This window comes from Zootoca vivipara, chromosome 6, assembly GCF_965207765.1.
Source record: "Zootoca vivipara chromosome 6, rZooViv2.hap1.1, whole genome shotgun sequence".
Taxonomy (NCBI): domain Eukaryota; kingdom Metazoa; phylum Chordata; class Lepidosauria; order Squamata; family Lacertidae; genus Zootoca; species Zootoca vivipara.
The window spans coordinates 29,941,094-29,967,478 of NC_142589.1; the positions used below are offsets into that span (position 1 = coordinate 29,941,094).

General features: G+C 43.2%; 1 protein-coding gene across 2 annotated transcripts in view; it reads right to left on the reverse strand.

Moving 5' to 3' along the window:
* Positions 1-26,385, reverse strand: part of ZNF423 (zinc finger protein 423) — a 308,380-nt gene that overhangs the window by 232,680 nt on the left and 49,315 nt on the right. For both annotated transcript variants that reach the window (XM_035120989.3, XM_035120988.3), the window contains exon 2: positions 18,387-18,446. In XM_035120989.3, coding sequence (XP_034976880.1) covers positions 18,387-18,446 — 60 coding nt within the window. The remainder of the gene's footprint in view (positions 1-18,386; positions 18,447-26,385) is intronic.

Below are 26,385 nucleotides of genomic sequence, written 5' to 3' on the forward strand. Positions count from 1 at the left end.
AACGAGGATGGAACCATCAGTTATTTATTTATTTATTTAGAGCATGTGCACCCTGCTCTTCAGCCAAAAAGCCCCCCAGGGTGGCTTACATGCAATCCATTAAAAGAAGACAGTCCCTGCCCACAAGCTTACAATCTGAAAAAAAAAAATGACGCACAAGGGGAAAGGGAAAGGGAGGGAAGAGGAAAAATCAAACTCAGGCATCAGTTCTTAAGCAGTTGTTCATATAAATGACCGGATGGCACCATTCAGGGATAGAAGGTGCCTGATGGAGCTGGTATTTTGGCAAAGCTGATGGGATGAGCCTTGTGCTTCCTATCATCGCATATTAGAGCAGTGTTTCTTCTTCCTTTCGACTTCAAAGAAGCTTTTTCCATATCAACTTGCTTGCCGAGGAAAAGAAATGGGCAAGTGGTCTTTTAGAGGCGCCGACTGTGTAAAAGGACACCTCTAGCAGGACAGATCCCTAAAGCATCATGTCAACCAGAAGCAAGCAGTGAGGTCAAACTATTTGTGTACTGGAGCACACAGAGAGAATATACCATAAAGCACATAAACACAGGCTCTGGACATGTAGCAAATCTAGCCTCAAATGGTCAGTAGGAGTTTGGTCCTCACCAGCTTTGTCATGCTCTTTGTTAGAAGAGCCCTAACCAGAAAAAAAGACCTGGGACTCCTTGAAGGGAATCCTATATCCTGGCCATAAATAGGGCTTCCTGTCTGGACTTTCCTAAACAGGGAAGTTTTCCTGCTTTTCATGATCATGCTTTTGTCTTTCTTAGGTCAGGCCTTGTATGCAACAGGAAGTCAACCAACCAAACTTATAGCCAATCAGAGCATGTGCCACCTCAGCAAAGATCATGCCCCTCTTGGGTGGTTGCAAAGCAGCACCTCCAGCAGTCCCTGTGCTTGGCTAGCTGACCTTAGCATTAACAGAATTAACCCTTGCACAGAGAATGATCTCTGCTGCTGCAATTCCAACAGTTCCTTGACCTCAGCTTCCCGGCTTGGGTGGGGCAGAGGTCTAACGCTCGCCCTTGAGACAGCTCACATTTTTATGCTAAATGAATCCTTGGCATCTACAGGCAAATAGCAGGTCTCTGAACTATTGGCATCTTTGTCCAACTCTCCTGGCATTGTTCCTCCTGTTGCAGAAAATTGCCCAGAGGTTGATTCTCCCAGCAAAGGTCCATTTCCTAAAGCCTCTTTCTAATCCAGGCCACAAATGCACTACTGCATCAACAGAACATGCCAGATGACTGTTCAAGGAAAAGTTTTGCTCCCTCAGCAAGCTGTGAACACCTCTAGAACCACACCACAGGGGACGTTAAGAATCGATTTATGGGACGTCTGTTTCCATGACAGATGGGAGCATACTGAAGAACCTCGGCACAGCTGTGGGGTCTGAAAGAGCCACTTCAGAAAGAATTAAATTTTTCATAGTCCTCCATGTCCTTAAGGTGATGCGGCCACAGGATGTCAGTCTCTAACAGAACACGGAACCCAGGGGATCTTCTGTCACTCCAGCTAACAGCTTAGTTGTTCAAAAGAAAAACATTCCATTTTCTGCTGGGCTTGTCCAGATATGAACTAAAATTCAGTCACAGGAAGTAATCTTATCTTACAGGCAAAAAAGGCAAGCTCTCGCTTTCACTCTCTTGAAGCATGTGATGAAAACAGGGCTTAAATCTGTCTTTTAGCATGAAGATTTGTTTCCCCCCACCCCCAAAAAAGTAAATAACTAAATGGATACCTCTTGCAATATTATTTCACAATTGGCCTTGCTCCCTAAAATATAATTCTGGAATGTCAAACTTAAAGGCAAAAGCAAAGGATAACTTTAATGCAGTCACTGCATTAAAAAAGGCAAAACGCAAAAACTATTTCCCCCCTGCACCTACAAAAAACGAGAGATGGGTAGATTGAATTTATATCCCACTTTCTTCTCCAAGGAGCTCATAGCTTGCCTCTAAACCAGTTTGGTAGTCTAGAGCAATGTTCTTCAACCATGAGTTGGTCCCCAGAAGTGGTTGGACTACAATTACCATAATCTCATCATCATCATCCCAACATGCTGTGTGGAGTAACCTGAGACCTTTTTTGTACCAGATATTAACCTAATTAGTTCCATCCAAAAATATGTGATGTTTGTTCTGCACTTGTGTAGAAATGATCTCTTAGTGTTGTTGTAATATTTTCCACAAGTGCTAAAAATGTTTTCATTAGCCTATTTCTTTGGAAATGTTGTTGACTGGTAATTTTATAATGTCTACTTGTTTTTTAAATTCTGGTGGTCTTTTCTTATTACTATTTTATACTATATTATATAGACCTCCTAGAGGGTTTTTTTAATAGAAAAATTAAGTGGTCTATGAATCTTCTTAAATAAGCTAAGACTCTCAGAAACTGCAGAACGGACATTTCCCACCCTTCCCACCTACATCCTCTTCCCAATCCCACCTTTTCTCCCACTGAACATCCACCAGCCTGACAAAAGAATTCTGCTCATTACTTTGTGATATTTCAGCTGAGCCTAATATGAGAAGGTCACCTGAGAGCACATGATACAGGAATCACATCAAAGCTAAGCTCATGTGGGTTAATGTCCTGGCGGAAGTCTGCCTGGGAACATCCATCTATACTGCCTTGCATTCCAGGACTGAAGAAAGTTGGAATATTAACACAATAAAGCATGGGTAGGCAAACTAAGACCCAGGGGCCGGATCTGGCCCAATCGCCTTCTAAATCCGGCCTGCGGATGGTCTAGGAATCAGCATGTTTTTACATGAGTAGAATGTGTCCTTTTATTTAAAATGCATCTCTGGGTTATTTGTGGGGCATAGGAATTCGTTCAATTTTTTCCCCAAAAACATAGTCCGGCCCCCCACAAGGTCTGAGGGGCAGTGGACCGGCCCCCTGCTGAAAAGGTTTGCTGACCCCTCAATAATGTATGATGCTACTGATTAATGTTGCATTGATCAGCAGCCCACTATGGTTAGCCACCAAACTCAAGCATCTCAGACCCTCAACTGAGAATTATGAGCTCTGGGCAAGGATCTGTAACAACTGCCAATATATTCCTAGATAAAAAGAAGTATTCATGAGTCCTACTTTCAAGTCCACAGCACTGAGATATCTCTCAATATGCAGATGCCCAGGTTACAGGGTGGATTTGATATCATGAAATGCACCTGGGCTTCTTGGCAGAAACTCAACACAAACTTCAGTTGAGCTCTTGTACAGATATTTGGAAAACCTTAGATCCATTCAGACAGCTAATATCCTCCTACATGACATCCAACCCTAAACACTCTTTAGAGGGAGTAGCCATCAAGTGGACTTCCATAAATAAGAACTTTATTTGTTACAATTGGTGCTTGCTGGCGCGGAAATCAGCTTGATCTGCAAAACTACTGCAATCCTCCAGAGCTACTTTTAATACACCTGGTTGAAGTCCCCATCATACAGTCCATTCTTTATATCTTGTGGAAAGTATAAACTAACAGCTTAAGAGCTTGTTTTTACTCTCGCTGAAACAGTATGCATGGAAATAGTAGCAAGTTCTGAAAAAGCTAGCTAGACTTCCATTTTTCCATACGAAGTCCAAACTATCCCACATTGCATGGTGTGTCATTCTAAGAATCTCTGTTGTCTCTAACTTCCCACAGCATCTGTAGCAATGTTCCACATTTGAGAGAAAAACAGGGCAGCTTGCACACATAGAGCATCAGATACATTGGAGCACCAAAGTGTGGAATCGCTACACTAGTGCAATATCAGAATGGGTTGTCAGGTGTTTTGTTTTTTAAAAAGCTATAATTAAACTTTCATTAAACCACAGGTGCACATTTTCTCTATTTGTGGTTTGCAGGTCACACTCAGGGGTCAACAAACTTTTTCAGCAAGGGGCCGGTCAACTGTCCCTCAGACCTTGGGGGGGCGGACTATATGTTGCCATGATTATGACCCGCATTTTTGGCAAAAAACCCCTTATTGGGACCAACCCCAACGTTGCCCAAATGTGATTTTTTTGGGGGGGGAGGTGTTTCCTCATACACCCACGCTGCTTCCTTTTCATTTTACACATTGGCAGTTATTATTTCTCTCGTAAGGTGGGGGGGGCAGTGGGGGGGGGCTGAGGTAAGTGCGCCATTCTTGTCAGCCCTGGAAAGCATGTGCGTATGAATGGGTGAAGGGAAAAGCCGTTGGCCATGCTAAGTCAGGCCGGCGCCGCTCAAGCAACAACATTCTTTTCCCTGCATGAGGGAAGACAAGGCGGCGGCGACTATTTACCTTTCCATGGCTCGCACCGAGTAGCTAACGAGCAGCCTCCCCAGCAGAGTGCAGAACTGTTTCAGAGTACAGCCACCCAGGCGCTCCCCGCTTCCTCTGTCAGGGAGCACCGCCGCCACAGACACCGGCGGGTGTCGCTCCTGAGGCACCTCCGAGCCCCTGCTACCACAACTGCCCTTCCTGAAGTCATTCGCCGGCAGCTCCAATCCAAACTGTGGCTCCTTTTCCCTCTCCCCCCCCCCAATCCTGGAAGAAAAGATTGTTGCGTATGCATGCAAAGGACAGAGGACAGAGAAGGGGCTTGTCTCGAGCAGCCGCCCACCTCACTTTTGACCGCCAAGCCTGGCTAGTCACGAAAACCATTGCATACTATGCTGCCTGCCTGGATTCCCAGACCATCCGCGGGCCGGATCTAGAAGGCAATTGGGCCTGATCCGGCCCGCGGGCCTTAGTTTTCTGACCCATATACTAAACCATGGTTTAGCTAACTGTGGTCAAGCAGAAAAGAGCCACTGCAATGTTTGGGCTTGTATGTTTCCCACACCTGCACAGCTGGAATAATGCCTTCTGCTGTGTTTACTTTCACCTTCCCTGTTTGTCTCACCACAATATCACGAAATCTGGTCCCCTTCTGAACAAGCCATAATTAGGAATAAACCACAATCCCGGCTGTGGCTCACAGTAGCTCTTTCCTGCTCAAGTGCATCTTGCTACACCAAGCGTCCCCAACCTAGTGCTCAGCAGATGTTCACTACAACTCCCATCATTCCTAATCAATGGCCACGCCGACCAGGACCGATGGGGATGTGGTGAGCACAAGGCTGAGGAAGGCTGCACTAAATAATACTTCAGCATGACATGCTAATGGAACCATTGTGTAATACAGCAGCATTAAAGTTGATTGAGCAGTTCATCCATTCTCCCGGTATAAATCTGGCTGCATCTTTGACAGAGGTACGCTGCAGCTGCTGGATCCTGTGTGTTTTATTGGTGACCAAGAGACCGACCTTACAACACTGGAAGGATTGAATGGCTCCCCCAATTGTTCATCAGCCAGAGAACCTTTTTTTCCTTTGCAGCGTATGAAAGGGGAGATGCCATAATCATGAAATGGCTACCTTTGTTTGGTAGCATAAAGAGACTACATACTCTGATACCTGGGGTTCCTACATAGAGCTGTTTGCATGATCTGTACACATTGTGGGCTCTCAGGGGCACACCCCCTCCCTCCCCTTTCCTTTCTGACCCCGTCTCTCCCCACCCCCTCATCTTTATTTGCTTATTACTTTTGGCTTTGATTTTCTTAATAGCATTATGAATTGACATGCTTTGCCCCAGTGATTGCCATTTTCTTTACTGTTCACGCTTGCTCTTTGCAATTTTATGCAGATTTTTTTTAATGTAATAAACTATGCATAAATTTGTTGTTGTTGCTTAAATGGTGCATTCCAAACCTTAAAAACTCATTGGCTGGCTAAGACCCCAAGAAGGTGCAATCACAAAGGCTGCTTGAAGGATACAAGTGTCTAATACTGGCTTGGTCAATCACCTATATTTTGTAACAGGGAAGGAAAACTGTCGCCTGCTGAATATAAAAGTGTCATATTTTGTGGATTTGTTAACAAGGCAATTAAGGAAATGGGAATTAAATAAGAATTAGTGATGTGCAAAATGAAGATGAAAAAAGAGGATTTTTTAAAAGGTTTTTTTAAATAAAAATAAAAATACAGAAGTGCTATTTCTGTCAGGTTCCAACGCCTTAACAAACAAAAAGGGAAACCATGCCATGTAAAACACAGTGAAATGAATATTCCTTTGCTGTAGCCAACAGAGATAGAGATATACAAGGTGGGAAGAAGAGCAGAAAACACAAACTAACCACAGTTTGTTGTTCTATCGTTGGTCTTTGAAAATGAAAGCTGCTAATTTTACCTTTAAAAAAAGAGCACAGGCAATTAAAAAGTTGCCTGGTGTTTAACACTAACAAGTGCTGGCAAAACACCAAATGACATTTTTGAGTAACAGCCAGGACGCATCACATGATCCACAGAAGTTGAGGAGGAAAAAGATGCAAATAAAAGTGATATTATCCTGGCTTGTTATTAAACCATAGTTTCAGCTAATGACAGTTGACTACACCTGCTTCACCTTTGTGTCAAAAATAGGCTTGCTCCAACATCATGCCTGTAATTAAAACAGTGTATATACTTTTGCTATTGCCGCAGAATACTTTGTGATGTGGTCATGATTTTTCCTTACATGACTTTAGGGATGGATGCTTATTAGCTATAACTGCAATTATCCCATCTTATCCTTGCAAAAACCCCACGGGAGATAATTCAGACTAAGCGTAAGGGGCTTGCCCAAGTCTACCCACCAAAATTCATGTCTGTCTGAGCCCATGCCTTCCCAGTCCAAAACTTTCCTCACTAACTATACTAACTTTATAAACACACGCGCAGGTCAAAACAATTTGCCCTTGCCCAGCAGTGAAATCCAACAAGAGAAATATGTGGCTGTAACTAGCAATCTCAGCTGTATTGAGTTGCATGAAGCAATTAAACTATACCTCGTGGGCAGGATTTTCTGTTCCTCCTGATTAAAAGACCGGCTCACTGACAAAAGCAGTGTTTGAACTCAGGTAAACCACCTTACTGGCTGGACCACAGCAGGAAGGCGGCAGATTACTTGGGCGTATGGAATCAACGGCAGCAAGGCAGTAGCTTGTTTACATGGCCGGTTATCCAGAAACAGAAAGCCACATTCGTTTCTTTCGGCCTCAAATTTGTATACACAGCCCAATGGAACCTCTGAGCAAGCGGAGGCACCCCACATATCCCCGCTTCCTTCAGATTTGAGGTGATGACCAATTTCATTTCTATAGGCATGCAACTAAGGGAAACTAAGGCATGCAACTATAGGCATGCAACTAAGGGAAACTACTCACCTATCTGCATGCTGGGTGGGTGGGTGGGTGGGAGAACATGGGTCCTGCTTGGAGACTGAGAAATCATTTTCATAAGAAAGACAGTTCCTTACTGTGAAGTAGCACAGTGGACGCATTGGTTGCTACAGAGCAAGGATGGAGACACTTGCAGCCGTCCAGGTGTCTTCAGGCTGCAATTCCCATCAGCCCTGACCATTGGCTGGAATACAACAACATCTGGAGCAGGCATCCCCAAACTTCGGCCCTCCAGATGTTTTGGACTACAATTCCCATCTTCCCCAACCACTGGTCCTGTTAGCTAGGGATCGTGGGAGTTGTAGGCCAAAACATCTGGAGGGCCGCAGTTTGGGGATGCCTGATCTGGAGGGTCTCAAGTTCCCCACCCCTGCTGTAGTGGAAGGAAGATATGGAAACAGCAGAGCCGAAAGTGGTAGGCCCAGTGTAAGGAGATAAAATGTTGTAGATGCTGACTCTCAGAGAAGAGTCTGGTATGGTATGGTCTGAAGGCAAATGAAGCCACAGCTTTGTTGAAGCTAAGCAGGTTGGGGTCTGCCCAGCGCCTAGATGGGTTTCATCTTGAGTAATGTCTGTTTTTATACTATGCCTTTTTTGTTGTAAGTTGCTTAGAGACTTTTTAATTTTCTATTACATGACTAAGAAGTCAGAAGAGAACAACAACAACTGGGTCCCATAACAGAAAAAGGTGGGATGTAAATTTAAGGCCGGGGGGGGGGGAGAGATAAAATAAATGCAAGAGGCCAGAATTGTGAGGTCCTGATGGTTCTGAAGCCCAAAGGAAGTTGTGGTCACTGACTATCCATTGAAACTGCACCAAAAAGGATTGTTTATTTACTTTTGGCACTTATATACCACTTAATCATTAACATTCCTAGGCAGAAATGCATACATAAAAACAAACTGTTTATCAGCATGCATAACCATTTTCCATACAAACAGGCACATCAAAATTACAAAACACATATAAATGTTACAGCTATAATAATGCTTTGATCCAGCAGAAAATCACCTTATTATTAGCAGTAGTATTGTTGCAAAAAAAGGTTACCAAAATGGACAAGACGAAATACCTTGCCACTTTCTCCATTTTCCCCAACAATATAATAGTGTGTGTTAATATAACGCCTACTCCATTGTGGGAAAGGAGGTGCAAACAACAACAACAAAAACAACAACAACCTCTATATTTATGGCTTTGAGTCTGTGATATCATTCTTATAAATATGAACAAGAAAGGCACTCAAATGTTCATCAATATTAAAAGACTAAGTAACTGTTTTGAACCTTTTCTTCCCCCACCCCACTCTCCAAAGACTGCCTACGAAGGCTAATGAGAAACTCCCCAGCAAGCTGTATATATCTTTAAACTTCCCGTAAGTCTTTAAAAATGCCTTAAATTCTCTATATATTTAGTAAGACTTCTTTGCTTCTTTAACATGTCCCTTGTTGCTCCTCAAGATAATGCACCCGTGATATATTACAACAACCATGTAGCAGTGCAATGCAATAATCTGGCCAGACAACTATTAAATCTTAAGGGGGGGATTTTTAAAAAAAACCTCTTTTTCTTTCTTTCTTTTTTACAAACTCTGACCAGCAAATGCTTCCCCGGCCATCATCTTTCAGGAGTCTCCCCTGACACCTCCTTCCTTAGCCTACCCCTTTGTTGGTGACTTGCATCAAATGCGCACGCAAGCAGTACATTGTACAATGGTTGTGTCGGGAAAAGAGTAGGTGAACTCGAGCTCTATCGCACACACCCTCTGGGAAAACAACCTCCTGCCCGCGTAAGATGTTGGTGTATTTAAACAATAAAATGCTCCTGAACCACTATTTAATAGAAAGCCAGATCTCTTAAGTCACAGCAAGCACAAAGAGAATACCATTCTGTCCATTAAAACTAAAACCACAATGTGGTTATTAGAAAAACAACAACAACACACAGATTCATAAGCCATCCAAACCCTAAGAGCCAGGCCATGGGTCCACCTAGCTCATTATTGTTTCAGAAATCAGTAATCACATTGCCAAACTTCAGATGGAAAACAAAGTGAAGAGAAAGCCCTGCTAGATCAAGCCAAAGCCCCATCTAGTGCAACATTCTGGTCTCACAGTAGCAAAGCAGATCCCCATGGCAAACTTGCAAGCAGGACTGCAGTGCAATAGTGTTCCTCCCACTTGCAATTATTAAGAGGCATACTGCCTCCAACAATGGAGGTAGAACATTGCCATGAAGGCTAGTAGCCACTGATGGCTTTATCTTCCATGGATCTCCCCTGTTCTCTTTCAAAGCCATCCAAGTTGGTGGCCATTACTACATCTTCAACCATGCAGTTAACTTTCTTAAACCTCCACTCACAGCAAGCTATCTGAGGCTGCCTCGCTGGTCCTGCTGAGACTGTAAACTCCAGAAGGCCACATTTTATAAGCTCTGCATGTGAACTGAAAGACCACCATGGCTGCATTGCACTGCATAGTGCTGGAAAGAAAACAGGCTCCAAAGAAACATATAGAAAACATTGGTGCAAGACATTTGCTCAGTCGAGGTTACATTCCTAACATTGGGGATTGCACAAATACACTGTCATCATACAAGTACCCCATAGAAGCAGAGCCACAGCAAACTCGGGGGCCATTGCAATGCCAGGGTTTCCCCATGGTAAAGGGGGTATCCAAGTCAATCTCATCCCAATTCAGATTTCCATGGATTGCAACCGAAACTGCTGCTGCTTCCAAATTGGATGCTTTCTGTATGCATCTGTTACAGATGCCAGTGCAATAAAATTGCACCATCACAACACAGGGAAGGCCTACAGCTCAGCAGTGGGGCACAAGCTTTGTATGAGGGAAGCCCCACTAGAGATCTAGAATCTAGAGATCTAGAATCTCTAGTGACAACAAATCTCAGGTAGCAGAGCCAGGAGACTATGAAGGTTGGAGAGAATCGGCCCTCAGAATTTTTAACACCTAGCAAGATGTATCAGAAGTCTGATTCAGCATAAAGCTGTTTCAACAATGTGTGTAGGATCTTGTGATCTGTAGCTATTTGGGGAATCTTCACTTGAAATCCCCACTCTGTTAAGCCTCCCCATGATTGGCCTGGTGAATACAAGTCTTGTGTTGTCCCTCTTCCTAAATGTTGTCTCACCACTCCTTTCCCTAAATTACTGAAAGTTTTCCAGCTTGTTCACTGCCATCCACAGATGAAGCACCGACAAATTTCTAGTGGAGGAGCCAGCATCTCCTGGTTGCTAGCATTTTAAAAAAGAAACCAGAGGGGCTGGACCTTGATCAGATCCAGAAAAGCACTTCTTCATATGCCTTGTGCAGCACTGGATTTAGGGCTTAGGACGCAGAGCCGAGGGGGTGCAAAATTGAGAAGATCTATTGGGGGGAGCCAAACTTTGGCCTCGCTCGGGGTGCTATATTACCAAAAATGACCTAAGTCTGTCCCTGCTCTGCATTAGGTTTACTGGATTTACGTATTGCTTCTCACAAGTCCCTAAGCAATGCACAAAGTGAGTAAAATGCAATAATAAAACTACGGTAGATAAACATATTAAAACATCCAATCATTGTAGCAGCCCAAATGCCCAGGGAAACAACAACACCTTTGCCTAGGGGCAAAACAATGACTAAGTTGGCATCAGGTGGGCCTCCCTGGGGAGAGCATTCCATAGACAGGGAGCTTCGATACAAACAGCAACACATACTCACCACCTCTACACAGCTTAAAGGTAAAGGTAAAGGTACCCCTGACCTAGCAGTTCGAAAGCACGTCAAGATGCAAGTAGATAAATAGGAACCGCTACAGCGGGAAGGTAAACGGCGTTTCCATGTGCTGCTCTAGTTTGCCAGAAGCGGCTTTGTCATGCTGGCCACATGACCTGGAAGCTATACGCCGGCTCCCTCGGCCAATAATGCGAGATGAGCGCGCAACCCCAGAGTCGGTCACGACTGGACCTAATGGTCAGGGGTCCCTTTACCTTTACCTTTACCCCTGACCGTTAGGTCCAGTCGCGGACGACTCTGGGGTTGCGGCATTCATCTCGCTCTATAAGCTGAGGGAGCTGGCGTTTGTCCGCACACAGTTTCCGGGTCATGTGGCCAGATGACTAAGACACTTAGACATAGCTAATTGTGTTAAGTGATCCTGAGTATGCAATCCTGTCTGTAAATTTAGAACATGTTGCTTGATGTTTGCAATTCTATTTTCTTTTTAAGTCAACTGAGCAAGACTCAGGTCAACTCGACCCTAGGCTAGGCAAGGCATCTGTGCACCAATTCCCTATATTTCTCAAGCATGGCTGTGTCGTGATCTTGGTATTTGGCTCTTTTTACAATTCCCTCTCCTCCACTGGAATGAATGGACAATGCATGGGAATATCTCTGTGGGTGCTGCAGCTGGCAAATTTATTTCTTGATCACGCGGTTGGAGGGAAGTGGGGTTTCTGTCTGATGCTTTCAGAATTGGTCAATGATAATTTTTAGTGCTTATTGTTGTTCTTAAACCTTATTTTGCATTGCAATGTAATTTTTGTACTGCAAGTTGCATTGAAACATTTTTGTAGTAGGCCTCTAACAACTGAAATTATTAAAATAGCGATAATAAAAGTTTGCTAATTGATCGTTGGTTAAACAAAATGTTAAGTACGGTATTCAATTAGATTTTACTCTCTGTAGACCCACTTAAATTAGCATGACTAAATTAGGTCCATTCCAATGGGTCTACTCTGAGTAAAACCTAGCTGAATACCACCCTGAGCCTGTAATTCCAGTTGAAATACAGTCGTACCTTGGATCTCAAACACCTTGGCTCTCAAACAACTTGGCTCCTGAATGAATGTTCCGGTTTTCAAACGATTTTCAGAAGCTGAACGTCTGATGGGGCTTCCGCAGCTTCCGATTGGCTGAAGGAGCTTCCTGCAGCCAACTAGAAGCCGTGCTTTCGTTTCCTAACGTTAAGTTGAACGGACTTCCAGAACGGCTTCCGTTCAACTTCCAAGGTACAACTGTAGATGGAAATGTACAGTAAGAAATAGCCAAGAGTAAAAAGTGATAATATAAGTGGTACACACACACACACCCGACACAGCTCACTCCCCACTGCTGGACCCCTGCATTTACCTAAAAGAAAAACACTATCCTCTCCTCCCAATTAGTAATTATAACAGCATCATAAAGTGGAAATAACAGGGCTTTTTTTCAGCCAGAACTCAGTTCTGGCACCTCTTAAGTGGCCGTCACTGCTATTATAAGAGAACAAGGTAGGCACTCATGGTGAGTTCCAGCACCTCTTTTTCTAGAAAAATAGCACTGGAAAATGATGTTTGCAGTCCTGAACATGCTTACTTGAAAGTTATACCTTCAAAATCTATGAGAGATATTCCAGAGGAAAATACGCTTAGCAAGGAAGTGTTAACATAAAATCTAATTTATTGCTCTTTCAGCAACCTAACATGGAGGGCAAACCTCTACCCTACCCCCCAAAAAACTTGCCCCTTCTGTGCCCTCCCAATCTATTATTCTGGATGCTGTCACTGGATTATAATGATACACAAAATGATATGGACACCCCTTAATTTTTAATAAGATTTGAGTGATAGAATTGTACTTTTTATTAAAAAAAAAAGTCAAGCACAATTATCTTGTTCGGTTGTACTGAGCAGCATATAAAAAAAGAAAAAGATTACATGAAGCTTCTGAGTGGAATAAGATGGAAAAGCTATACAAGAGTAGAGGTGGATGTGGAGAAACCATTAAAAAGCCATAATATATAGTGGAGTAATACTGTGGAGTTGCTTTCCATTGCGTGGGGTGTCTCCAAAGCTATATTCAGTAACCGAAACCAGCCCCATGGTCCCAGTGTGCCAGACTTTCATTATGTTCCTTTATGATCTTCCTGTTTGCATTAGCACCAGCAAAGTGATGTAGAACTTCAATAACGGGGGAATAAACATGCCTCACTTTTCATTTTTGTGCCCCGGCCCAAATCAACAACATCTCCCCGCACCCTCTCTCCTCTCCCCTGCCATTGCCTCTGCCACTTCAAAAAAGAAAAAGAAGAAAAAGTCCACGAAACCAAATCATTTTGCCAGATGTTTTAAATTAACAGGATCTCCCTTCCACTCCCTTTCTCTGTTTGCACATCAGAAAGCATGAAGACTGAACTGCACACACGTTCAGAGACTCGGTTGCATCGCTCCTTGAGTGTGGGGAGCTGGGCACCACACTGTCCTGCTACATAGAAACAGACAAACTGATATCATTGAGGTGACACCAAGAATTGCCACAGAGCTATGGGGGCTCTGCAGTTCTGCAGCCACAGACAAAACTAACATTGCAGTTTTGGTTTTTTTAAAAGAATTGCAGTCCTTAAGCCTCTGCAATGTAAGCTTGGAAATGCAGGAGAAATGCCAAGCATAACCACGGAAGCCAGGGTGGGTGAATTGCAGGGGCCAGGGCAGGGACAGGGGCTTGGTTTCTGCAGCCTGCACAGCACTTCACCAATCACTGCGTAGCTAATGCAGGTCACAGAATGCAAGAGCAGCCTTGCTGGATAAGACAAAAGATCCCTCGAGTCCAGCATCCTGTTTTCCACAGTGACCAATCAGATGCTTCCAAGAAGCTGATAAGCAGGGCATGAAGGCAGATTGCCCACCCCCACCCCCAAGAAACCAGCAATCAGATATAGTCTGCTCCTGAACCTGCAAGTTCCATAAAGCCACCCTTACTTATTAAGTTTTATAAAGAACTTACAAAATGAATAAATAATAATAACAACAACAGCAGTAGGTAAGGACATAAGAAGAAGCTGCTGGATCAGGCCAGTGGCCCAAATAATCCAGCATCCTGTTCTCACAGCAGCCAACCAGGTGCCTGTGGAACACCAGCAAGCAGAATTTGAGCACAAGAGTCCTCTTCCTTCCTGTGGTTTCCAGAAACTGGTATTCCGAAGCATTACTGCCTCCAGCTGTAGCCAACATGGTTCGTAGCCATTGATAGCCTTCTCTTCCATGAATTTGTCTATTCCTCTTTTAAAGCCATTCAAGTCAGCAGCCAACACTGCCTCCTGTGTGAGTGACTTCCATAGTTTAACTATGTGCTCCAGGAAGAAGTTCCTTTCATCTGTCCTGAACAAAGAGGGCAAACAAATGAGGGTGAACCTCCTCCTCACATTCACCAGTTCTTCTGCATCACACCTCTTTCACATGCCACATTGGGTGACGCAGTAAGTTATCAGCCTCATGGGTGAACCCCAGGCCACAGCATCACCCTGCACTGTTGGCCCCTGTTTCCAGCGGCCTGGTACTCTGGTGATGCGAGAAGAAGTCATGCTACAACAGTTCCAACACAAGGAGAGAAATCTAAGGAAAGAGCACTGGCAACTCTATTGCTCTCCTGGGATAACTCAGTTGGTAGAGCATGGGTTCAAGCCCCACTTTGAGCAAAAGATTCCTGCATTGCAGGGGGTTGGACTAGATCAGGGGTCCCCAAACTAAGGCCCGGGGGCCGGATGTGGCCCAATCGCCTTCTAAATCCGGCCCGCGGACGGTCCATGAATCAGCATGTTTTTACATGAGTAGAATGTGCTCTTTTATTTAAAATGCATCTCTGGGTTATTTGTGGGGCCTGCCTGGTGTTTTTACATGAGTAGAATGTGTCCTTTTATTTAAAATGCATCTTTGGGTTATTTGTGGGGCATAGGAATTCATTCATATATTTTTTTCAAAATATACTCCGGCCCCCCACAAGGTCTGAGGGACAGTGGACCGGCCCCCTGCTTAAAAAGTTTGCTGACCCCTGGACTAGATCATGCATCCCCAAACTTTGGCCCTCCAGGTGTTTTGGACTACAATTCCCATCTTCCCCACTGGTCCTGTTACCTAGGGATCATGGGAGTTGTAGGCCAAAACATCTGGAGGGCCGCAGTTTGGGGATGCCTGGACTAGATGATCCTTGTGGTTCCTTATGATTCTATTATTCTAAAATTGGCCACATCCACACCATACATTTGAAGCACATGGCCTCCCCCAAAGAATCCTGGAGCTGCAGTCTACACCCCACCAACAGAGCTACAATTTCCAGCACCCTTAGCAAACTACATTTCCCAAGATTCTTTAAATTATGTGTTAAAAGTGCTATAAATATATGGTGTGGAAGTGAACAGAGTGGACATTACATTTGGTACATCTTACAGCGCATGTTTCTCTCCTCAGAAGCAAGTCCCGGTGAGCTCAATGGAACTTACTCCCAAATTAGGTGTGCATGGGATTGCCACCTTGACCCAAAAAGAAAAGAAAAAAGCACAGATTTCAAGAACAATCCCCAAAACCCAAATTGGAGTGTTCTGAATTGGGGCAAGGGGGTTTCCCATATCCTGTCATTGGTTTGCCTGTCACTCAATATAATTCAAGGTAGCTGGAGAATCTAGTCTTCTGCTGCTTGAGATTAAGGTCCAGTAAGAGACCCAGCAGTTTTAAAAAAATAAATTGTATTTTGTTTGTTAATGCACTGTTAGCTCCAGGCACAAAGGGGCCTTCTGTCTCACAGCCAGCAGTTGGGTTTTCAGAGCAGAAATACTTGCCATCAAAAGAACAGTAAAAAAAAAAGTTGTTCAAACACAGCCATACCGGGTGCAGGGAAGTTGTGGCCCAGGAAAATACTGTATATGCTGCAGCATATGCTTTGCATAAACTTAAAAATAAGATCCTTAGAGGAGAATATGTACATAGGAAAATATTTTCTAGCAAACCAAAACTAATCTGTGCTCTTCACCATGACAATTCTAGAAAAGAAAAGAAGAATCAGGCATTCATTTGCATTCTTTCTTTCTGGAACCACCCAAGTTTTTTAAAAAAAACAAAACAAAAACAAAAGCAATTTTGCACTGATTCATGGCAAGTGCTCCTTTCAGAAAAAGAGAAAGAGCCGCTTTGCATGCTGGCAGGCAAACCTATCCACACAAATAAAAAGGGGCTCACTGGGTTTAACCTTAAAGGGGCAACCATATTCTGGGTTACAAGTCGTGCAACGATACTAAACAAGAATGTAAAGATGAAAGGGACTTTAAAAGAATGACTCCCTGGGAGGGCTTGCCCTCGAAGGTGGCATATGAGAGGTAGCTTGGAGTGCTGGTTTAATACAGTAGCTAAGAAACAGGGCTGTGAACCAGGAAGTCTCCAATTCGAATCTTGCCCCTGCCATCAACTCATTAGGTGGCCACAGGCAAGCTACTCTCTTTCAGCCGCAGTCCACCCTGTCGCCATCTGCAGTATGGGGAATAATATCAACTTACCTTACAGGGTGCTGTTCATCAGATTCCAGGTTAAATGCTTCAAACACTTGAAAGCACTGTGCAAATTTTATTATACCTGAGTTTTCATATTGCCTGAGCAAATCTCCCTAGGAAGGCCCTAAAACTCTCCAGAGGATGCTCTCCAGCAACTGATATTCAGAGGCATAACTACCCCTGAACATGGAGGTTCAATATATCCACCATCATGGCCAATGGCCACTTTAGCCATTTCATTTTAATACCCTTCCTCCCAAAACCACCCAGAGCAGCAAACAAAAAAAAAAGGTGCTAACAATTAAAATATAAAATACAATGAATTAAAATACTGGAAACATTTTTAAACAGTTCGTAATATCCTCACAGCTAATCATTTCAAGGTTGCCTTTAATCCTGTATATACAGGAATGTTTTTAGGTTCCTCCTAAGTGTTAATAATGACAGAAGTGGCTCTTTCCACTGCCTCCATTGCCACTTCTTGGTGCCATGTACAGCAGGAGCAACTAACATGCGAGATAATTTTGGACCACAACTCCCATCAGCCAGCATGGCAAATGGACAGGGATTATGGGAGTTGTAGTCATAAGAACATAATAAGAGCCCAATGTCCCCTCTAGTCCAGCATCCTGTTCTCACAGTGGCCACCCAGATGTCTGTGAGAAGCCTGCAAAGTCAAGTCCACTCTCCCTTCCTGTATGGTATCCAGAAAAAAGAATCCAGAAACATGCTCCCTCTGACAGCGGAGGCGAAACATGGCCTTATCCTTCATGAATTTCTTCCATTCTTCTTTTAAAGTCATCCAAGTTGGTGGCCATCCCTGTCTCAGCTCCATACGGTAGTTAAACTATGCACTGCGTGAAGAAGTACCTTTTTTTAATCTATCCCAAATCTTCCAACATTCACTTTCACCGGATATCCGCAAGTTCTAGTGTTATTTGCAAGAGGGAGAAAATATTTTCTCCATCCAATTTCTCCATGCCGTGCATAATTTTATAGACTTCTGTCATGTCCCTTACTTGCTTTTTCTGTATACATAGTTACGAAACACTTAACCTTTCCTTGTAACAGAAGTCACTCCACAAAATTGTCCAAAATCATCTGCAAGGCAACCATGTTACCTATTCCTGATCTACAGCCATTCTGAGGTTGTGGTATTTTTGGTTTTGTTTCTTCAAAAAAATAGCAAGTTTGGATTCCACCGTACATTCATATTCACCTCCCCTGCACCCGCAGAAAGATTTAATTACTGTTAGAGCCAAACGATTTCCCCCAAAAGAACCCCGTTACATTACATTATTTACTGAAGGAGTCCTGCACCTTGCCAGCACACAGAACCTCGAATGTCGTTACACTTTATCGTCATTTCATTTCAAAGCCTTTGCACATCATCAGAAAAGCGAGCCTTGGCTCTTTACCAATGAACCAATCATCAATTCATCAACAGCGACACATTCCGCCGCTTTGCAATTTCTCCCAAAAAACAGAAAGCACACAAACGTTACATCGCTGAGATTGAAAGGAGGGGGGGAGAGAAATCCCATCAAAGGTCACTTTTTTATAATTATACTGGAATGAAGGTCCAACGGTGGCCATGGCAGGAGACTTCAAAGCAGCCATACCTGAGAAAGTCATAACCCGATTCAATGTGCCCACCAGAAGGAAAAATGGCTCCTGGGAGGATAAGAGTATATTAGTCTTTGTATGTAATGGGTTTTATTGGACATATGGAACCAATCTAAGAAGCTGAGTTGCAACGGATAGGTTTGGGAGTAAAGGCAGGAATGCAACACACACAAAAAGCAGTTTCCTGTATGGAACAACCACCACCTTTACCTGATTGGGTCACGGACGAGTCCCAGTTCAAAGTGAAATCCGATGACTCGCCTTCTTCAACTGAGAAGAGAGAAGAAGAAAAGTACAGTAAGTTTCAGGGAGCAGGAAAAAAGAGAAACGGACCTAACACATTATTCAAAACAGCTGACCTGTTGAGTGGCCAACATGGCGCCCTCTCAATGTGGTGGGACTCCAATTCCCATGGGCTCCTGTATGGCCAATGGTCAAGGGGGTCCAACAACACTGAGACCAAACGAGGTTGGGAAAGCCTGTTCTATGGCAAAGTTATTGCAATATCTGGAGAGCACAACATTGGATACCCTTGCCTTACACCACAGGAAACCCAGGGGGGTAAATTGAGAATTTCTGCAGTTACATTTGGTAATGTGTTCACATGGAAACAAAAAAGATGCCTGACTGGCAACCCACCCAAGTCATTATTAAAAGCTGCCTACAGTGCTTTCACGTATGCAAGCTACGCAGTGGGGTTTTTTTTCTGGGGGTACGCATACCCCTAAACATTTTGTGAATCTAAGTTTGGCCTCATTGAGGGGTAGTATTTCAAAATGAGAGTACCCCTAAACATTTTTAGGAGGGGGAAAAAAGCACTGAAGCTACTTTAGAATTATTCGTCCTCACAACTACCCAGCAAGATGGGCCACCCACACTCTCAGTTCACTCAGAGAGAACTGAGGATACATGAAGCAGGGATCAGATCCCTGATCCATATCAATATTTCAGCCCAGTGGGCCCAGCAAGTCTTTGGGTGTATTATGCAAATGTTCAACCCTTACCGTTCTGTGCTATAATAGTTTAACAATTGAGGGGAAGGGGGACCTTTTTAGCTGCACTGCGCAAAATTTTGGAGCTGACCTGCATTAAACATACTTTGCACATTTTCTTCCAATCAGGATAGCCACAGCTTAGTGGCTGAAGATATGCTTTGCATGCAGAAGGTCCCAGGTTCAATCCTTCTTGTCCTCAGGCAGAGATAGGGAAAACCCCTGCCTGAAACCGTCCAGGGCTACTGCCAGTCAGCAGGGACAAAAGCGTAGATGGACCAATGATCTGATTCTACGCAAGGCAGCTTTTTGTGTCCCCATCAAAAAATAAATCTGCATCTCAAAAGAACTGGTATCCCTTCAGCAAAGCCAGAACAACCAGTAGCCAAAATGCTAGTTTGGCTGCTTTAGTTTAGTAGTGGAAGCTTAACTAAATTCAAATACAAAGTCCAATCTGGTTACAGGTAGGTAGCCGTGTTGGTCTGGATCGAAGTAAAATAAAAAAAAATCCTTCAGTAGCACCTTAAAGACCAACTAAGTTTTTATTTTGGTATGAGCTTTCGTGTGCATGCACACTTCTTCAGATACAGTGAAATGGAAGTTTCCAGGCACTTATGTAGAGAAGGGGTGGGGAGGGGTGGGGATGGGGAGGGGGGATCACTCAGAAGGGTGGTGGAAATGGGTGATTGACTGACTGATAGCTGTTGATGACCGCAAACGACTGCAAATGGTTTTGCATGAAAAAGCAAGGGTTGAGATGGCTGAAGATCGCTTATCATGTATAATGAGATAAGAATCCGATATCTCTGTTCAAACAGCTACTTTGAGATCTTGTATAGAATGTCCTGGGAGATTGAAGTGTTCTCCTACAGAAAAACCTGTAGGAGAACACTTCAATCTCCCAGGACATTCTAGGAGACAGAAAAACCAGTAGGAGAACACTTCAATCTCCCAGGACATTCTATACAAGATCTCAAAGTAGCTGTCTTACTACAAAAGAATTTCAGAAATAGACTGGAAAGAGAAGTTGCTGAATTGCAACTTATCACCAAGCTCAAAACCATGGAGGGACCTGGTTTGAACAGAGATATCGGATTCTTATCTCATTATACATGATAAGCGATCTTCAGCCATCTCAACCCTTGCTTTTTCATGCAAAACCATTTGCAGTCGTTTGCGGTCATCAACAGCTATCAGTCAGTCAATCACCCATTTCCACCACCCTTCTGAGTGATCCCCCCTCCCCATCCCCACCCCTCCCCACCCCTTCTCTACATAAGTGCCTGGAAACTTCCATTTCACTGTATCTGAAGAAGTGTGCATGCACACGAAAGCTCATACCAAAATAAAAACTTAGTTGGTCTTTAAGGTGCTACTGAAGGATTTTTTTTATTTTAAAGTCCAATCTGTTTGCAAAGGAAATATACAGACAAGCTATTGGATCACAAGACACTCTGGCTCTTAACTGAACCTCAAATTGTGATTCTACCATATAGGCCACAGCAACACTTTCAAGTTTATTCACACACACAGTTTCAACTGAGTATAATGGACATTTTTTATATATAAAGGGAAAAAATCAGACCTTAAAGCGGTTATGGCCTTTAGATTAATTTCGTTTTATTTCCTAGAAGCCTATTGCCCCACTTTCCCCCATGGGCCCAAAACAACCTTGTTGCTAGCCTACCAAATTGATGCAGAGGGGGTTAAAAAGAAATTGGAACAAAAGTAACAGACTTTTTAATATGAATGATAAATGTCCAATGTACTCTAATCAATACTCAACTATTGCAATTTATGGACTTTTGATGGAAGAGTATTTTTATGGCAGAACTACTGAACAATTTCACCTCTTTAATGAAACCAATATTTAGCCTCTTACGTTGGGGATCCTGCTGTATAGTAACAAAACTGTATTGGGAAGGCGCATGCCTGACTAACTGCTGCAAAGAACCATGATGAACCAAAAACCATGGGGAATTTTTATTCTGGTTCATAAGTTTCTGTACTTTCTGCATTCCAAAGGTATCCCCCAAGTATGTAGAAGCTGCTACCTTATTTTGGGTGGCCCCCTTTCACCCCCCAAATAATAGGTGCTCAACCACCACAGTTCACTATTAGAGGGAATGATATCTAAGTGCTAACAGTAAACACAGCTAACCATCCATGCATGATAATTTGCAGAACTTCACATCAGCAACATGGCTTTGGGCAGACACCTCAACTGCTATAGTCCTTGAGCTATAATAGTTTAACAATTCAGGGGAAGGGGGACCTTTTCAGCTGCACTGCGCAAAATTTTGGGAGCTGGCCTGCATTAAACATACTTTGCACATTTTCTTCCAATCAGGATAGCCACAGCTTAGTGGCTGAAGATATGCCATTCAGCTTTAACACTGCAAGAAAGTTACAGTGCTTCAGAAGCACCTCCAAAGCAAAGTTACTTTTCAACAGACTGCCACGACATTGGTGTGCTTGGCTTTCCTCCTGAGCATATATGTGAAAGAGCTTTCTTTCACAACCCTAACACAGAAAATAACCCAGTGTGTGAGAAAGACAGAAAACAACTTTACTATCATAGTTCTAAACAACTCCAATTAATGTTCTTTTTGAGCAGACTATCTGTCTGAAACTAAAGGCCAATTTAGGTTCCTGGAGCGATACAGGAACCGTTTCCCCCATGACTGATCTCATATACTCTGGTTAACATTTGTAGGATGGAATCGCAGGTAGGTTAAGAAACTAATTGTTTGCTTCCAGTGGCAACACCGTTGGGCTCTGGGGTTAGGGACAACACTGGTGAGATTGCTTCTCTATGCTGATCTTCCGGTCTATCCTACAAACATTACTGGAGTCGTGTGGGAAGCAGCCATGGGGACTCAGATCTTCCGCTGCTCAGAAAATGTATAAAATCAGACGTTAATCTTCAGCTACTAGCAAGTCAACCAAATGGGGAAATTAGGATTTCGACACACATATGAAGTCATGTCATACACACAGAAAGAAAGAAAGAAAGAAAGAAAGAAAGAAAGAAAGAAAGAAAGAAAGAGAGAGAGAGAGAGAGAGAGAGAGAGAGAGAGAGAGAGAGAGAGAGAGAGACTCTGATGTATTTTGTTCTCTTTTCCATTTACTTTTCACCTTTGGAGGAAAGCAATAATACTTCACCCTTCTCACTAACACCATACTTTTTAAAAAAGTATGATAACACATTAAACAGTTATGGCTTCCCCCAAAGAATTCTGGGAGCTGAAGTTTGTTAAGAATACAGAGAAATGCTATGAGACCCCTGCTCACCTCACAGGGCCACAATTCACAGAATTCCCTAGGAAGAGGTTTTGATTGTTTAACCACTCTGGGAATTGTTGGTCTGGAAGGGGATTAAGTGTCTCCTAACAACTCTCCACACCCTTAACAAACTACCATTCTGAAACTTCTTTGGGGGAAGAAATGACTGTTTAAAGTGAAAGTGTAGTTTTTTTAAAAAAATGTGTGGTGTGACTATGGCCTAAGAGACATTGCTGAACACATCTGAAGTGTTTTCCCCATATTGGTGTCCAAATTGGTACCCTCAGCAATACACTAACTGATGGGGGCCAACTGGGAGGGGTGGGTGAAGTCACGGCTCACATGACTTAACTTAACACAGGCACTGGCTGCAGATAAAGAAATGTGACTAATACCTGAAAGGTAAAAGAGAAAAGTAAGGGTTTGGGGTTTTTTTTATAAAATAAAATTAAAAATGTAGCAACAACTGGTCTTTCCTTGGCACTATTCAGGCACAGATGAGGCCTAACAGGCATACTAAGAGATAAAAAAATTGTAGGCCAAGAATGTTACCTGCAACAACTCAAGTTATTCATGTGCTTAGCTACTTGCAGCATGAAACATCCATGAACGAAAACAAGCACAGGACTCTTGGGCACGTACAAACATGGTGGACTGCAGCACAGAAATGGACAGAGGCATTTACACTGTATAGAAGGAATAAGAGACTGTGAAACCTATTAAAAGGTACAGAACTGAGTTGCTAGGTGTGCCCCTTTAGATCATCTTCAGATCTCCACAGGCCTTCTGAGGCCAGGTGGGTAGCTACAGAGGAATGAGGCCTACTCTGTGGTAGACCCCAAACACTGTGCAAGTCCACCATCTCTGATACCTTCTACATCACCAGCAAAGTCTATCTTCTCCTGCTTTTAAAGGTATTTAAAGGCTTTCGAGTTAATGTTAGTCTACATGTTTATTGGCTTGTTCAGTTTTTATTCTTGCACGTCTCACTTTTATTTTCAGCTGTTTGTGTTTTGCTGATAGTTGCAAGTCACAGGAAAACAGGAAACTGCCTAGTTATGAAAGTCTGACAACTATTGCATCTAGCTTTGGACTGTCAACATTGACCAGCAGTGACTCTCTGTGGTCTCAGGAGGTCATCCTCAGCCCTTCCTGGAGATGCCAAGGACTGAACTTGGAACCTTCTGCACACGAAGCATGTGCTCTACCACTGATCTCTCGCAGGCATTTACATCAACGGGGGAAAGCATAATTAACAGCAGCTTCTGTTGTCCTTCTATGGCAGTGAGGGTCTTCTGCACAACTGATAAAATAAAAGGGCTTTTTAGATCTAGAAATCTCAGCCAGATGGTCAGTTTGGAAGGCATAGCCAGTGTTGAGATTTGTCCAACTATCACTTGCTGTTCCAGGATCACCCAAGCATGACTGCCTCACTCTAGCTTTTCGGCTAAATGGGAGCCATATTAAAGCCCTTCCCCTGTCAGGACCGAAACATCTGCTTTTAGGAAAGAGGTTTTTCCTTTCAAAGGGACAACAACCACTCCCCACTCCAGCCTCCAAAAAGGCTTCTGACCCATTTGAAAGATTCCTTCCATTCACAACCAACACAGCTAAAAAAACGTGTCCACACTACCTTGCTCAACACCACTTCCCCAGAGCTGTTGACAGATTGCAAAACTAGGTCGGGTTCTTTCATGAGAAGAGAGATTCCCAGGAATGTCTCTGCTCAGAGTCTTATATGCTACACCAGACACCTCATGAAACTCCCAATGTGTAGAAATGCATCACAAGATTTGCTGCCACTGTCACCACATATTACCTAGTTTACACTACTCTTTTACATGTGTGGCTGTGTTAACTTTACTGGTAATCAGAGCCCTTGGACTATGTGGGCACAAAATTTCAGCTTTCTGCTTTTTGTAGAAGACCCTTAATTTGGATACCCCCTATGGATAAAGAGCTATATTGCACATATTGTCTCCCATAGCTTAGGAATGGATGGACCTCTAAATTTCTGTTCCTCATTTTTCCAACCTCTTATTTCAGTTCCCTCCATTTCCACACTCTTCCGGTCATTTTGTGTTAAAAATTCCACATGACATCATAGCTGCCAAGTTTTCCCTTTTCTCACGAGGAAGCCTATTCAGCATAAGGGAATTTCCCTTTAAAAAAAAGGGATAACTTGGCAGCTATGCATGACATGAGAAACTCACACATTTTTCATGCACAATTTCTAATATATGTATTCTTTCTGCATGATTTTGCCTAATGCATACACTCTTGGGCATCTTTGCATATTATTTCAACTAATGTACACGTTTGGGGCATTAGGATTCTGAATCTGGTTGGAGAACTACAACATAAAATCTGCAAAGGTGTAAATTTCAAAGTGTCCCACTTTACACATTGGTTTAAAAAAGTGTGAATTTGATAGGTCTGCATTAAAACGTGAAACAAACAAATTATTCCCACCCCTCTCAATCCTTACCATAGATTCAGTTATTGGTCAAGCACTGTGTTTAAAGAAGCCCTTGTACTTAAGCAGTAGCAGAAGAAATTGCATGCAAGCAAACACATGGAATTCCATGCAGCCATGTGGCTGAGCTGGCAGAGGAGAAGGACGAATGACCCAATCCTTCCTCTGTGCACAGCAAAGAAACAAGGGGGAGAACCCCCCTCTACCCCAGCATAGAAATCCAGCAGGCTGCTGCAAGGCAAAGAGAGCTCTCCAACCTTCCTCTGCTAACCCCCAGGAGGCTAGTAAACATTTTTGAAGACTAGTAGTAGCTTTTGTTCACTTATTGACAAGGGTGGCTTAAGAATATGTTGAATACCAACACTTCCCCAGTGCTTCGGGCACACAGATTGCAGAACTACGTTAGATAGACCTGGATAAACTATGGTACTTTCAGGTGAACATACCTGAAGTTGCCCAGGTGACAGCTTATAACCAACTCTGCAAACATATAGATGAAGAATTATCCATCAGTTACTTCAGACATCTTACAAAAACATTTCTTTTTGACTCCTGTCTATCGTTACAGAATTCATATTTTGAATGAGTTTTGCTTCTTTCTTTAAATAAAACTCTTTTACTGGTTTTTATATTGTATCCTTACATTGTTTTTATGATGCAATGTTTCTATGTTCTGTGCTTAAGAGATTTTTACTATTCAATGATTTAGAAATGCTTTTAAATAAACAACATTAAATGAATGAATGAATATAGCCAACCAACACCCTGACATATAAAATGCATGACGTTGCCTTATACTGAGTCTGACTGGCAGCATCTCTCCAGAGTCTCAAGAAACGTTCTTTCCCCCATCATCTGCTACCATGCATTGAACGTATCACCTCTGCATCAAATGCATGGGCTCTGCCACTGAGCTATTGCTCTCCCCTAGGGCTGAGCAGAGAACCTCTGCCAGTTCAGTCCACCCCATACCAATGCAGTCTCAGGCCTCCCTATGAGCCGAAGTGGGAGGGGGAAGCAGGCCAGTATATAGCTAACAGCCTGACAGAAATGCCGCAGCATCTGCAAGCAAAGACAATACATCACTTGATTTAAGGATGCTTTCAGGTTCAAGAATATCCGGTCAGTAAGCTCTCCTTCGAAGCTCAACTGCTCTTTAGCTTTTGGAGGAGAGCTGAAGAACAGGCTATTGGGCATTTCCCTAAACCTCATTGCAAGACGCAGTGTGAGCCGTGGCCCTCTGCCAGTTTTTCCCTGCCACTCCTTAATGGGACCATTATGCATCACCCCTTTCAAGGCTGAGCAAACCCATAAAAAAGACAAGGGGGGAGCATTTTACACTGCTTATTTAGCTAGTTCACAGCCTAAACTCATACAGGTTCTCCAGCAAAGTCGTCCAGTAATGGGGATCTTGGATTTGGTGAATGCTTTGTTCTGTTGGCAGAAACCAGCTTTC